This window comes from Gracilinanus agilis, chromosome 3 (genome assembly GCF_016433145.1).
Source record: "Gracilinanus agilis isolate LMUSP501 chromosome 3, AgileGrace, whole genome shotgun sequence".
Classification (NCBI taxonomy): Eukaryota; Metazoa; Chordata; class Mammalia; order Didelphimorphia; family Didelphidae; genus Gracilinanus; species Gracilinanus agilis.
In genome coordinates, this window is record NC_058132.1 from 31,463,813 (window position 1) to 31,477,162 (window position 13,350).

General features: G+C 57.9%; 2 protein-coding genes across 6 annotated transcripts in view; one reads left to right on the plus strand and one right to left on the minus strand.

The window, feature by feature from the left end:
• The first annotated feature begins 3,016 nt into the window (after positions 1-3,016).
• MMP23B (matrix metallopeptidase 23B) lies at positions 3,017-10,581 on the plus strand. Its single transcript, XM_044671222.1, has 8 exons — positions 3,017-3,301; positions 3,643-3,785; positions 3,872-4,011; positions 4,505-4,672; positions 7,349-7,513; positions 8,653-8,763; positions 9,662-9,788; positions 10,256-10,581. Exons 1-8 carry the CDS (start codon positions 3,146-3,148, stop codon positions 10,428-10,430), a joined length of 1,185 nt encoding a protein of 394 aa, XP_044527157.1. The 5' UTR covers positions 3,017-3,145; the 3' UTR covers positions 10,431-10,581.
• A 786-nt stretch (positions 10,582-11,367) lies between these two features.
• LOC123240136 (cyclin-dependent kinase 11B) overlaps positions 11,368-13,350 on the minus strand; it is a 44,172-nt gene continuing 42,189 nt past the window's right edge. For all 5 annotated transcript variants that reach the window (XM_044667536.1, XM_044667535.1, XM_044667534.1 and 2 more), the window contains exons 19-20: positions 12,388-12,577; positions 11,368-12,303 (exon numbers count right to left, since the gene is read on the minus strand). In XM_044667536.1, the coding sequence (XP_044523471.1) occupies positions 12,211-12,303; positions 12,388-12,577 (283 nt within the window). In that variant the 3' untranslated portion in view covers positions 11,368-12,210. The remainder of the gene's footprint in view (positions 12,304-12,387; positions 12,578-13,350) is intronic.

A 13,350-nucleotide genomic window follows, 5' to 3' on the forward strand; every position in this document is an offset into this window, starting at 1 on the left:
GCACCTGCTGGCTACCAGGAACTTTGCTAAGTTAGTGTCTTTACATTTACTGAGGGAGGCATCCGACTATTGACTTGCCCAGTATCACATCTAGTGCCTGATATCACATTCGAACTCGAGTCTTCCTGACTCCAGGCCCAATGGGCTGCCCCGGTGAGGGTCCAGAGGAGGGCACGAGGTGAGACCCAGAGGGGAGAGCGAGGCCCGAGATAGGCAGGCAGAGAAGGGAAGGAGAGGCCGAAGAGCTAGCCGAGGCTGGGCCGGACGTCCTAAGTTCTCCCCGGCACCCGGGAGTCGGCCAGCACAGGAGGCTGATCACACACACTGTACAGAGGAGGACACTGAGACTGAGCTGCCCAGCCTCTCCCCAGGCACATCCTCCTTCCCACCAACGAAGGGAAGATGGAATGAAGGACCAAGACTTTGCGCCCCCCTCCTCCTCCTCAGTGCTCCCCCACAGTCCTCCTCACTCTCCCTCTCCTCCCGAGGCAGACATTCTGAATCTCCGTTGGGCTAGAGCTAGTGAAGACGATGGATGGGTCCCTTCTCGAAGCAAATCTCTGAAGGAGAGTCGGGCCCAGAGATGGGAGGTCCTGGGTTCCAATCCAGCCTCAGACACTTCCTAGCTGGGTGACCCTGGGCAAGTCACTTCATCCCCATTGCCGAACCCTTATTGCTCTTCTGTCTTGAAACCAATACACGGTATTGAGTCTAAGACGGAAGGTGAGAGTTAAGAAAAAAGTACTTGAACTAAATTTCCATTAGAGATGAATGGAAATAAAGCCATCCTCTCCCCCATCCACCTTCCCAGACCCCCTGCTCTAGGCGGCCCCCTCCCCATCCTCTGCTACTCCCTGTGTCTGCTCTCACTTGCCCGTCTCCATCTCTTCAGTAGCTGGGCCGGGTCTCTGCCCCAGGCCTTGTCTTCTCCAACTCCAGACGCTCCCCAGTTCCCCTGGGGGACCTCAACATGGCTGTCTGGGAAGGACCTGAACCCAGAGCCTCCCCTGGGCACCCTCTCCAGGCCAGGGTCCCTCTTCCCCTTCTCCCTCCTCCCAGCCAGCGAGGAGGCCGGGGGAGCCATGTGTCCTGGGAACAGCCTGCTCTGGCCTGAGAAGCCACATCCTGAGCAAATATTTGGTCTTGGAAAGGGAACCAGGGAACAAGGCCAGGGGACTCTGACCCAGCCAAGAGTGTGGAGGCAGGGAAAGAGCCACACTTTCCAAGAATCTCTAGCTGCCCTTTTTTGCTCCAGACGGATGGGCCAACTAGACGGGCCCCCCAGCCCCCACCTTCCCCAGCCCTGTCCTGGCTTGTACACAGACGAGTGAAGGGAAGGCAGGATGGGCTCCTTCAAGGCCGAGTCTGAGCTCAAACAGAAGGCCTGAAAGGGCAGGTTTGGGGGAACTTCCCGCCGCCCCCCTCCCTTCCATCTCCCCGCAGCTGCCACTGCGGTATCCTCCCTTCTCACCCCTTCTCACGGCAACCATTCTTTTAGTGGGAAGAGTGGGCGGGAGGACCTAAGAGGCAAGGAGGCCACTCGGGGCCCTTCCGAAGAATTCCTCATCTTTTGGGACACAAGAATGGGTGGGTGTCCATTTCTCAATAGGTTTCATTTCTTGCCTCATCTACTCATGCATTCGTTTCCAGCTCACGTACATCTGATCACATTCATTCATTCATTCGATCATTCATTCATCCATACAATTCATTTATTCCCAGTTTGTTGACGGCTCAACCACACATCATCCATCCTTTCACTGACCCATCTATCATTCTCTTAATTCATTCACTCATTTGCCCATCACCCCTCTAGGAGAGGCACGAATTCATTCATTCAGTCATCCGAGAATTTACTGAATGTTTATTCAACCAGAATTTATGAAACACCTAATAGGTCCCAATTAATAAGTGGTCAGAGAATACCTAAAGAACAATAAAATGTAATTTACAAATAAATAAACAAAAAAGGATCATAAAAATGGACCAAGAATAAAAGTGATCAAACGTAGTTTTTAGAGGAAGAAATCAGAGCTTTCGACGGCCATAGAAACACGTTCTTATTTACTAATCATGAGGGAAATGCAGATTAGTTCTGACACTCACTAGACGGACAAAGTTAACAAGAAAGGAAGGTGAGGGCTCTAAAAACAAAAAAAAGAAATGATGTTTCAGACAAATCTGGGAAGACTTATATGAACTGATGCAGAGTGAAGCGAGCAGAACCAGGAGAACAATTTATCCACTAAGAGCAACACTATAAAGATACAACACTGTAAAGATAAAACACTTGGCAAGAACTGATACAAAGTGAAGTGAAACACTTTATCCACTTACAGCTACTCTAACACATGACCTGTGGAAGTGGGGAAACGCTCTGCCCACCTGCCGCTCGAGAGGAGACGGGCAGGACGAGGCACTGGGTTGTGGGGGCACGGCCGAAGCGGGCATGGATTTGCTTGACTCTCCGTGTGGTTTTGTTTCTCTCGTTTTCTCCATGGTGGGCAGGAGCGGGAAGTGGGAGGGAGGGAAAGCGATCTTGGGGCATAAAATGGAACTTAAAGAAACGAGGGGGTTGGGCGAGATTATCCTGAAGGTTCCTTCAAGCTCTAAATACTAGGACCCCCTCTCAGACTGGCAAGGAAAGTTGGGGCGATGAATGTTGGGGCTTTGTCCCTAGAGCCAGCGTTTCTGAACAGGAGGATTCTCGTTCGGAAACTCTGGGGTCTGGGGCGGACGATGCTGAGAGCCGCAGGGAAAGGCCTTGGCAACAATGCGCCCCCCTAGCCACCCCCCAGCCTTCCCTCTTTCTTCATCCTGTCCCCACAGCTGCACAGCAGGAGGAGCTGACCCTGGGCCCAGCTGTTTCTCCTTAGCAGCCTCCTCCTCCTCCTCCAGCCCCTTCTCCCTCCTCCAGGCTACAGCTTCTGCCCCGCCGGGCCAAGTAACGTGATCTTGCTTTTGGCTGGTTTGCACACTGAAGTCTGTTCAGAGCAGGAGCTCGTGAGGCCGGAGGCTCAGCTCCCCGGGCCTGGACGGCAGGGGCCGCATCTCCCCCCAGCCTGGACCCTGGACCGGCCTGGCCCCAGCCCTGCCCATGCAGCCCAAGTGAGACCTTCCCCCCAGCTTTGGGCCGGAGAGCGCCATGGGGCCTGGAGTGAGCCCCCCCGCAGAACCTCCCGGGGGGACAGCCAGGATGTCCTCCTACCGAGCCCTCCTGGGCCTCCTCTGCCTCCTTCCTGCCCTGGCCCTGCTGCTGACGCTGAAGGACACGGCTGAGCCCGGGGCGAGGGGCTCTCAGGTGAGGACGGAGGCCGCGCTGCCCGGCTGAAGCCATGTCGCCCCGTCTGTGCGTCCTGGCAGCCGGCTGGGTTTCCTGCCCGTCTCTGTGCCGTTTCTGCGGCTCTTTGGGCAGACGGCGACCTGCGCCTGGCACGCAGTGGGTGCAGAAGGGCCAGTGCTCGGCCCTGGCTCCCGGCTGTTTGTCCAGGCCGGGCCCCGGCCGGTGGCTCGGGCTGTCTGTGTCTGTGTGTCTGCGGGACGGGTGGTTAGTGGGGGAGGGGACGAGGGCGCTTTGGTGCTGGTGATTCCAGGGGAGAGGAATGTCCCCGGGCCGCCTCCTCTGATTCTGTTCTCTTTAAGGAAGACGCCAGCTTGCCTGGCCCCGACAGCCTCCGCGGTCCCCAGGCCCCCCCGGAACGCCTGTTGCCCCCCAGAGCCCGCAGGAAGCGCTACACCATCACCCCGTCCCGGCTTCACTGGGACCACTTCAACCTCACCTACAAGTACGGTCTGAGGGCGCGGAAGGGGGGGCAAGAAGGGCCGGGCCGGGCCGGGAAAGGAGGCGCCCCTGATCTCTCCCCCCCCCCAGGATCCTGTCCTATCCCCGAAACCTCATCAATCAGAGTGAGACCCGCAGGGGGCTGGTGGCTGCCTTCCGGATGTGGAGCAGCGTGTCCCCCTTCACCTTCAGGGAGGTGGCTCCGGAGCTGCCCAGCGACCTCAAGATAGGTGAGCCTCTGTGAGCGCAGGACCCCCGGGGGGCGGGTGCAGGAGTCGGAGCCCTGGCTTCGAATCCTGCCCTGATGATCCCTGCTCTCCTGGGGAAGAAATCTCTTAACCTCCCGGTGCCTCAGTTTCCTCATCCGTAAAGTGGGGAGAATAATGCCAAGTAAGAGTATAAATAATGCTGCCCTCGAATCGCTCTAGGAATGTCCGCTCGTCACTGCAGCGGTCACTCTCCCGGGTGTGGGGAGGGCTAGACGGGCGCGAGGGCAGGGGCTGGCGGCCCTGCTTGGACTCTCGCCCCTGTGGACCCAATGACTCCTTTTGGTAACTGGATGAAAGGATCGGGGTGTCGGCACCGTTACTAGTTTGAAGGACCCCGAGGTCTCCCGGACGAGAAAGCCGCGGGCAAAGCGAGCTTCCCCTTGGGGTGAGGAAGCGGGGGGAGCCCCCGTGGGGCGCCTGCGCTGGCCCCGGCTCAGCTGGCCCTGGTCCTCAGGTTTCTACCCCATCAACCACACGGACTGTCTGCGCTCAGTGGTCCACAGATGCTTCGACGGGACCACGGGGGAGCTGGCCCACGCCTTCTTCCCCCCCAATGGGGAGATCCACTTCGACGACAGCGAGTACTGGATCGTGGGAGAGACGCGCTTCAGCTGGAAGAAAGGTGAGGGGGGGCCTCTCTCGGAGGCCCCCCTTTCCTGCGCCTTGAGTCACGGATCCCCTGAGCCTTCCTCCACCCCTTCTCCCTTTCCTCCGTCTCCAGCACCTCTTTATCCCCCGCCCCTGCCCGCTCCCACGTTCTCTCTGGCTGGGGCCCCTCCTGGGCCTCCCGGCTGGGGCCCGCATTCCTCGGGGCCCATGTCACGGGCTCCGCTCCTCGGAAGCCACCATCAGCTTCCCTGCGGCCAGGCCAGAAGCAGCGGGAGGCGGAGGGAGCCCAAGGCGTGCCTTGTGGGGCAGGCCGGGCAGCCGCTGCGCCCCAGCAGTGCCGCCTCAGACCGGGGTGTTCCTCCCCTTCCTCCAGCCCTGGAGCCGAGGTCCCGGGGGACCCCCAGAAGAAGGGAACGGGGAGTCAGGAGCCCGGAGCGGACCGGGAGGAGTTTGGGGCTTTGCTTGGATCCCCCCGCCCCCCCCCCAGACCTTTCCTTAAGTGCATGCAACAGACAGCTGCTCAGAGCAAACAGACGTGTGGTCATACGTGTACACAGCAGGCTTGCATGGGGCACGGATACACGTGTTCAGGCCAGCTACATGTATGGGGCTGGTCTCTGTGCTGAGGACAGACGTGAACAGGACACACAGACAAGAGAGGTGGCTGCTCGTGACTTGTGTGTGTAGGTCTCACTCCCCCCACCAAACACACACACACACACACGTATGTGCAACATATGTATCTGGGGCAGCCCCACAGGCAACTAAAGGGGAACACAGAGGAGCCTGGCCGGAAGGAGAGGAAGGGATTTGCCGCAGGTAAAGCCGGCGGTTCTGGGAAAGATTCTGAAAGGAAAGTGATTCCAGGAGCTGCTGGAGGGAAGAACCAGCGATGACGGAGCCGCTGTCAGCGCAGGGGGTTCTCCTCTAAACCCAGATAGGAGGGCAGGCCGGGCGGGCCAGGGGAAGTAGGAAGGGCTCAGAGTTTAGGGGAGGTAGAAGCGGGGGAGGAGGGAGGTCTCGTGTAGGGGATCTTAGCTCAGGGTTAATATTTTGATAACTTGATTCCCTTTGAAATCCTTTAAAAATTTACTTTAAGAAGGAAGGGGTCAGGGGCAGCTGGGTAGCTCAGTGGACGGAGGTCCTGGGTTTAAATCTGGCCTCAGACACTTCCCAGCTGGGTGACCCTGGGCAAGTCACTTGACCCCCATTGCCTACCCTTACCAATCTTCTGCCTTGGAGCCAAGACACAGTATTGATTCCAAGAGGAAGGTGAGGGTTAAAAAAAAAAAAAAAAAAAGGAAGGAGTCAATAGGCTTCAGTGCCACAGGAGTCCATGGCACAAAGAGAACAAGAGCCCCTCCCTAGAGAGATCCTAGAGAGGAACCTAAAAGAGCTACTTCATTCAATGATTCTTCTTTCCATTCATCCATTTATTCATCTACTCACCCATCTGCCCATCTACCTATCCGCCTATCCATCCATCTCTCCATCCATTCATTCATCTATCTATCCAGGCAGCCATCCATCTGTCTATATCTTCAGGAAGACATTCACCCATCTGTCCATCTCTCCATCCACTCATCCATCCCCCCATCAGTCCATCTGTTCAGGCGGTTATTCGCCCACCTGTCCGTGGAGCCATCTAGCATTTACTTAACATTCATGAAGTATCTCCTAAGCACAAGGTTCTATGCTGGGCATCGGGGGGTGGCACAAAGTTTGGCCAAGCCACAGAGAACTTATGGGCTCCTACGTCGAGACCCGGACCCCGGTGTTCACGAGGGCCTGCTGGGTCCACAGCACAGGGCACGGGGCTGGGGATGCAAAGGTGAAAAGATCCTGTTCATGCCCGCCAGGAACGGCATCTTCTAGGCTTAAGACAGGTACCACTAAGCAAATACTGTGGGATCTCAGCTCGAGGAGATGCCTGGAGGAAGGTGGGGGGGGCAGATTAGGAAAAGGTCAGAGGTCATTCGGTGCAGGGGGTTTTAACATTCTTAGGTGCCACGGAGCTCTATGGCAATCTAGGGAGCCCTGTGCAGCATCAAAAACAACCAACCAACCTCACCTCCTGTCTTAGAATCAATACTAAGTATTGGCTGCAAGGCAGAAGAGTGGGGAGGGCTAGAGAATCTGTGTTGAGTGACTTGCCCAGGGTCACACAGTGAGGAAGTGTCTGAGGTCAGAGGAGGAGATGGTGGTGAAGATAGTGATGATGGTGATGATGATGATGATGATGATGGTGGTGGTGATGATGATGATGATGGTGATGATGATGGTGATGGTGATGATGATGGTGATGGTGATGCTGGTGATGGTGATGATGATCATGATCATGATCATGATGGTGATGGTGATGATGATCTGTCCATCTATCCACCTACTCATCCATCTGTCATCATCATCATCATCATCATCATGGGATGAAGTTAGGTTGGAGTCAGGCTCTGCAGAACGCTTCATGCCTGACAGAGTCTGAACTTTATCTGAGGCACTGGGGAGCCATAGAATGTCCCAAGTTGCTCTTTATGAAAGTGACCAGGGTGGCTTTTGCTGGCCAAGGTGGGGATGACAGGCGAGTTCATGAGGTTGGTGTCTGCCGATGTCTCTCCGGACAGAGACCGCAGTGCCTGGGCTGGGTTCTGGAGGTTCTGAGGATCTCGTCCTTTCCTTTTCCCGCTCACAGGTGTCTGGCTCACCGACCTGGTCCACATTGCTGCCCATGAGATTGGCCACGCTCTCGGTCTCATGCACTCGCTGAACCCGAACGCCTTGATGCACATTAACGCCACCCTGACTGGGAAAAAGGTGATCTCACAGGACGAGATGTGGGGCATGCATCGGCTCTATGGTGAGTACACCAGCCTGTCCAGTGACCTTGGGCAAGTCTCTTCCCTTTCCTGGGCCCGCCTCTCTGCAGGGCACTCAGTATCCTCAAGGATCCAGACCAGCATGTCAGCAGTAACCAGTGCCTCCAGGCCTCCCTCAGCCTTGTTTTCTCTCTCGCGCTGTCCAGCTCCACCTCTCCTGGCCGGGCATCTGGCTCTCTTGGCTTCCAGTTTTCCATGTCTTGGCAGAGGCGAGATGATTCCCATTCAGCTAGCCTGTTCCCCTCTGGGGAGGGTGGGAGGCTCAGAGGCAGCAGCCTCCGAGGCTCTCCTCCTCTGCAGATCTGGTATTTCACAGGATGACCGAAGTCCAAGACCCTGAACCCTAACTTCATGGTGGGGGCCCAGAGCCCATGAGCCTTCAGCCCTGCACTCTAACTGGCCTGAGGGTGCCTGGCTCTGGGTTCCATCTGGGCTCTGCCCAGCCCTGGTGCTCCTGGCCCTCAGTCCCAAGTCCTACATTTTTCCTGGCCCCTGTGCACCATGTGTGGGCTCCTTTTTAGCTGACTTGGCTCCTGTGTGGAGAGGAGAGGACAGGAGGGGACGAGAGGACAGGAGAGGGAGCGATGGTTCTGGCCAGCTCCGCATGCCCAGCTCTGGACTCCGCCTAGCCCTTAGGTGCCTCGCTCCGTCCAGTCCCTGGACGTCCCGGGCCCTCCTCTCCAAAGTGCCTTGTATCACACACACACACATTCACTTTCATTCACGCCGATGGCTTTTCCCCCGTCCTCGTCTCTCCCATTAGAATGTGAGCTCCTTGTGGGCAGGGCTCGATCCATCTCTTTGTGCTCCTTCCCCAGAGCCCAGCAGTTCCTGGAAGATGCTCAATAAAGGCTGATGGATGGACGGATGGATTTCTGACTGTCCCCAGCCCCAGGCCGTGTCTGGTCCCGGCCCCATGAACAGGGCTCTTGCTGGCCCCCGTTTCTAACTAGAGGCCCATCCCAGGGGGTCTGCGCCCCCAGCCCCTCTCCGCCCCAGGCCGTCGCGATCCCTGTGCCATCTGCTTCTCTGACTCCGGCTCACCCCCAGGCATCCCCGGGGCCCTTGCACCCCCCGGCAGGGCTCCTGCCCCTGAGCTGGCTGCTCTCCTTTTGTCCAGGTTGCCTAGACAGGCTGTCCGTGTGTCCATCCTGGGCTCGGAGGGGCTTCTGTGACACCCGTCAGAAGTTCATGAAGAAGCTCTGCCCCAACAGCTGTGATTTCTGCTATGGTAAGTGTGGTTGAGCCGAGCCGAGCAGGCGGGGGCTAGGTGGGGGTGGAGCTCTCAGCGCCATCCTCTTAGCAAGGAAGGAAGGAAGAACGGACAGAAGAAGGGAAGAGGGGAAGAAGGGAGGAGGGGAAGACAAAAGAAAGGGAAGAATGAAGGGGAGAGGAAGGAAGGGAGGGACAGAGGAAGAAGGGATGGAAGGATGGGGAGAAAGGAAAGAAAGGAGGGAGGAGGGAAACCAGCATTTATTGTCCTTACTATGTGCCAGACACTGGGATAGGCAGTTATTAGGATCTCATTTGATCCTCACAACCCTGGAAGATAATTACTATTATTCTGATTTTGCAATGAAGGAAACTGAGGCAAATAGCAATTAGAACATTTGCCCAGGGTCACACAGCTACTGGAGTGTCCAAGGTCATTTTTGAACTTGGTTCTTCCGGATTCCGGGCCTGGAGCTCCATCCCCTGCGCCCCAACCTCCCCCAGACAGGGACCTCCCTGTGTCTAGCGGGTGCTGCAATGGGGGCCACAGGGCCTTGTCATCTCTTCCTGGCTTGTGCAGGCACCCCCCGCCCTCTCTGGTTCGACGGGGCCCTCCTTGCACCTCTTCTGGAGCTCCCTGAGCAGTTGGGGTGGTGGTGGTGGCAGTGGTCCCTCACTGAAGGGAAGGCAAGGGCTGGGGATCCCTCCATTGAGCTGCGCCTCCCTAGTCTCTGGCCATTGGCTTTTCCCTGTTCTGGCTCTGGATAGAGAACAGATCACTTCCTGAATGGCTCTGAGCAGGGCAGGGCAGGGCAGGGAGGACTTCCTGGAGGAGTCCTGTTGTGATATACACAAAAGACCCTCTGAGAGCCCTTTAACTCGGCTCTGAACATTCCTGTCTCTTGTCCTCCGGGCAGAGTTCCCCTTCCCTACTGTGGCGGCCACCCCGCCGCCCCCCAGGACCAAAACCAAGCTGGTGGCCGAAGGCAGAAACGTCACCTTCCGCTGTGGCCAGAAGATTGTTCACAAGAAAGGCAAAGTCTAGTGAGTGGCTGGGGGGTGGGCTGGCGGGGCAGGGGCTCAGGGCTAGGTACTATTCAGAACACAGATGGACCCAGAAGGAAGAGTCCTCAACAGAGAGCAAGGCTCCGAGTTCTAGTTCTGACTCAAAGTCCCTTCCTTGGCCAAAGCCCTTCCCTAGTTTCTTCTGTGAAGTGCCTGCCTTTGTAAGCCCTAAAGCATCTCACAGGAGGGCTGGACTCCCCCCAGACCGAAAGCTCCCCGACTGCCCGTTATTCTTGGCAGCAGCAGGGCTTTGAAGCTCTGGCCAGGTAGGGCGTTAGTCCCTGGCAAGGCCCCTAACCCGGATCTTTCCCTTCCCCTTGTGGTGGGGGCAGCCAGATTCAGGCTTTGATGATCCACGCTGGAGGGGGCAGGACGGCTGGGCCAGCCCCGAACCCCTGGTTTTGGGGAATCTGCGCAGCCTGATGCCTTCCCCTTCCCCCCCCCAGCTGGTACAAGGACCGTGAGCTCTTGGAGTACTCGTACCCGGGTTACCTGGACCTGAACGAGGGCCACATGAGCATCATCGTCAATGCCATCAACGAAGGCACCTACACGTGTGTGGTCAAGAAGCGAGATCGAGTCCTCACCACCTACTCCTGGCGCATCCGAGTGAATTACTGATGGTGCTGGGAGGCCGAGGAAGCCGGGCCAGACCCGTCCCTCCCCCTGGCCTCTGGGAGAGTCCTCATAGCCCCGGGGCTCTTCTCTGACCCCCGCTTCCTGTCCCATTGCGGGGGGCGAGAGCCTGGCATCTGGCTGATAAAGCATTTTACCTGTGTTCCGTCTCCTGCCTCCCCTTTCTGGGGCCAAGGTGGGAGACGCTGGGCAGTCCCCGAAGCCCGTGTCTGCTGGGCAGACGCGGTGCCAGGGTTCTGGGGCCGGCTTGAGATGGTCAGATTGGCCAGGGACTGTGTGATGGGGTGTGGAGGGAGCCGGAGGTCCCCCCAGACTCTGAAAGCCCAAATATAACATTCTAAGAAGGCTGGGGAGCTCATCACCCCTCCCCGACCCCCCTGCTCCCATCCCTGGGCCTGCACTTGCACCCTCTTTACAGGCCCATCTGCTGGGGAGGGCCGGCAGGGCTCCCCTGAACACAGGGAAGCCTGGCCAGTGCTTCGGGCCTCTGCTCCCTGCCCTGACTTTCCTAACAAGGCTAAGCAGGCTCCCTCCCATCAAAGGAAGGGCCTGCCAGGGGAAAAACCCTGAAGCCAAGGGGCCGGCCCAGCCCAGAGGCCAGAGAATGCAGTGCCACGTGGAAGCCTTTGGAGGGTGGCCGCGGGTGGGGGCCCTCCCGAGACTCCCAGCACATTCTTGGCGAGCTGCATCCATCAGGGGCCTCCTCGCAGGGCCCAGGCTAGACATCTGGCTTTTATAAACAACGTCTGGCTTCCTGGGCCCCGATCTGGCCGAGGCGGGCCTCAGATGCTCCCAAACCAATGGGCAGGAAGAGGGACCCAGGAAAGGCCGGCCTCAAGCCTCTGGACTCCTGGAGGCCAGCTCCTCCTCCTCCTCCTCCTCTCCTTAGAACCTCCCCAAGCCCAGCGGGAGGGGAGGGAAAAGTCAGAGGCAGGCCAGATGTTTTCCTCCAAGAATATTTTACTATATTTTAAAATTTATGACAATCTCAATATACAAAAACGTCACTGTGGCTAAGTTTGCATGAATGTCCAACTTTGTACAGAACCTGAACCGGACCAAAGCTCCAAAGCCTGCTCCTGGGAGCAGCTCTTGTTGTTCACTTAGAAAACCAGGGCTCAAGAGTATAAAACACGAGGGGTTCCAGCTGATGCCTAGGCTGGGTGGACGAGGGGAGACGAGCACGGAGCTGATGGGGGAGGGGGGGCCCCAACACAGACTACCTACACTTTAATGTAATTAAAAAACCACCAGCTTTGGTTCCAAATCAAAGCCACTCCCCAAAAAGGCCCAGGGTGGCCCGAGGACCCCGGCTCGCACTGCAGCATGGCTGGCTTCGTGCTGAGGGTGTCACAGTGAAAAGCAGAGGACCCCCCCCCCCCCGGGGAGTGTTCACACCAATGACCCCTCTGCGCTGGGCATCAGCTTTCAGGACGGCCCGTCGCTGGCGCCATGCCCGGGGCTGGCCCGGCAGTGTGGAAGATTGGGCCCAGTAAGAAAAGCTGGACCTGAGATCCTACAAATTTACAAGCCCAAATAAGACAAAATGTAAAAAATCAAACAGAACAAAACAGCCAAGTTCCCAGAATACAGCTCCAGCTCTTCTGGATGTCCATCGTCTTAGCCCTCCTCGGCCACGTGGGCTTCCGGGGCAGGTGGCAGGGGAGAGGCCCGGCCCGCCCGCCCCGCATGTCCCCTCGTGCTCACGGCCACGGCCAGGCGGCGGCTCAGCCAGGGTTTCCTTCACTCCGTGGCCTGGCCGAGTTTAAAACTTGAGGCTGAAGCCTGGGCCGGCCGCAGACGCCCCCTGATTGGTGGTGGTGAGATGGAAGCCGGTGTCTTTGAGGTCGTCGTCCCCCTGGGAAAGATCAAGACCCCGAGTGAGTGGCGCAGACACGGCGCCTCCGCCCCCGGCCCCGCTCGGGCTCGTCCCACCCCTTACCAGCTGGCTGTAACCGAGTCCTCCTTCGGGCGGGCGGGGGCTGGTGCCACGCTTCACCCTCTGCTGCTCGCTCTTGGCCGGCCACGTGGGAAACATGGAAGGGTCGATGGGAAGGGGGGTTTCTCGGAAGTACTCGTGCTTCAAGCCGTCTTCTGCGTTGATCCTCCGGCCGGGATAGTAGGTCAGGAACCTGGAAGGGAAGATGCACGATGGAGAATCCGTGAAGTCGGAGCTCTGGTGCTCACAGGGCGGACTACGGGCTAGCGGGCAGATGAGAACTCGACCCAGCCCTGGAGCCTGTCAAGAACCTAAAGCCGTAGCTGAGATGCCCGTGGAGAAGGCGATTTATTCCCAAGCCCCCCCCGCAAGGGCCAGTTAGCCAAATGGTCAGTGGCCAGAGCTCCTAGACCTGGGGAACAAGCATGCAGCAAATGGGTAGAGCTGCCTCGGGAGAGCTCTGAGAAGCCCATTAGACCCAGAGGAGCCGACCCCGCAGCCCCGCGCACAGCGCCGACAATAGGGCATTCGAGGCACTGGGGGACGCTCTCGGGCTCTGGAGAGTGCCCGGCCCACAAGGGCTGGGCCAGAAGGCTCAACAGACCAAATGGCCCGGAGGACACGCGCGCTGCTTGGGGCTTACTACTTCCTTTTGAGAAGAAACAATTTTGCCCAACTCTATTTACACGGAGAGAGGAAGGCTCGCTTTGGAAAGGAATGTGAAAGAGCAGCATCTACAGGGGACGGTGGCTGACTTGGGCAGGGTTCAGCCTCGTTGGAATAGAGATTCAGTGAAATGGGGGTGGATGGTGGGCACCACTCCCTGTTCGGTCCCATTCTGAGTCCAAAAAGCTCACTCAGTCTAAGGGCCAAGATGCCCCCCAACCCCAGAGCCCACAGGGCACCTCAACCCTCCCCTGCCCTCAGGCTCGACAGAGCTCATCAGATCGGTCCTCAGTGGGGTCA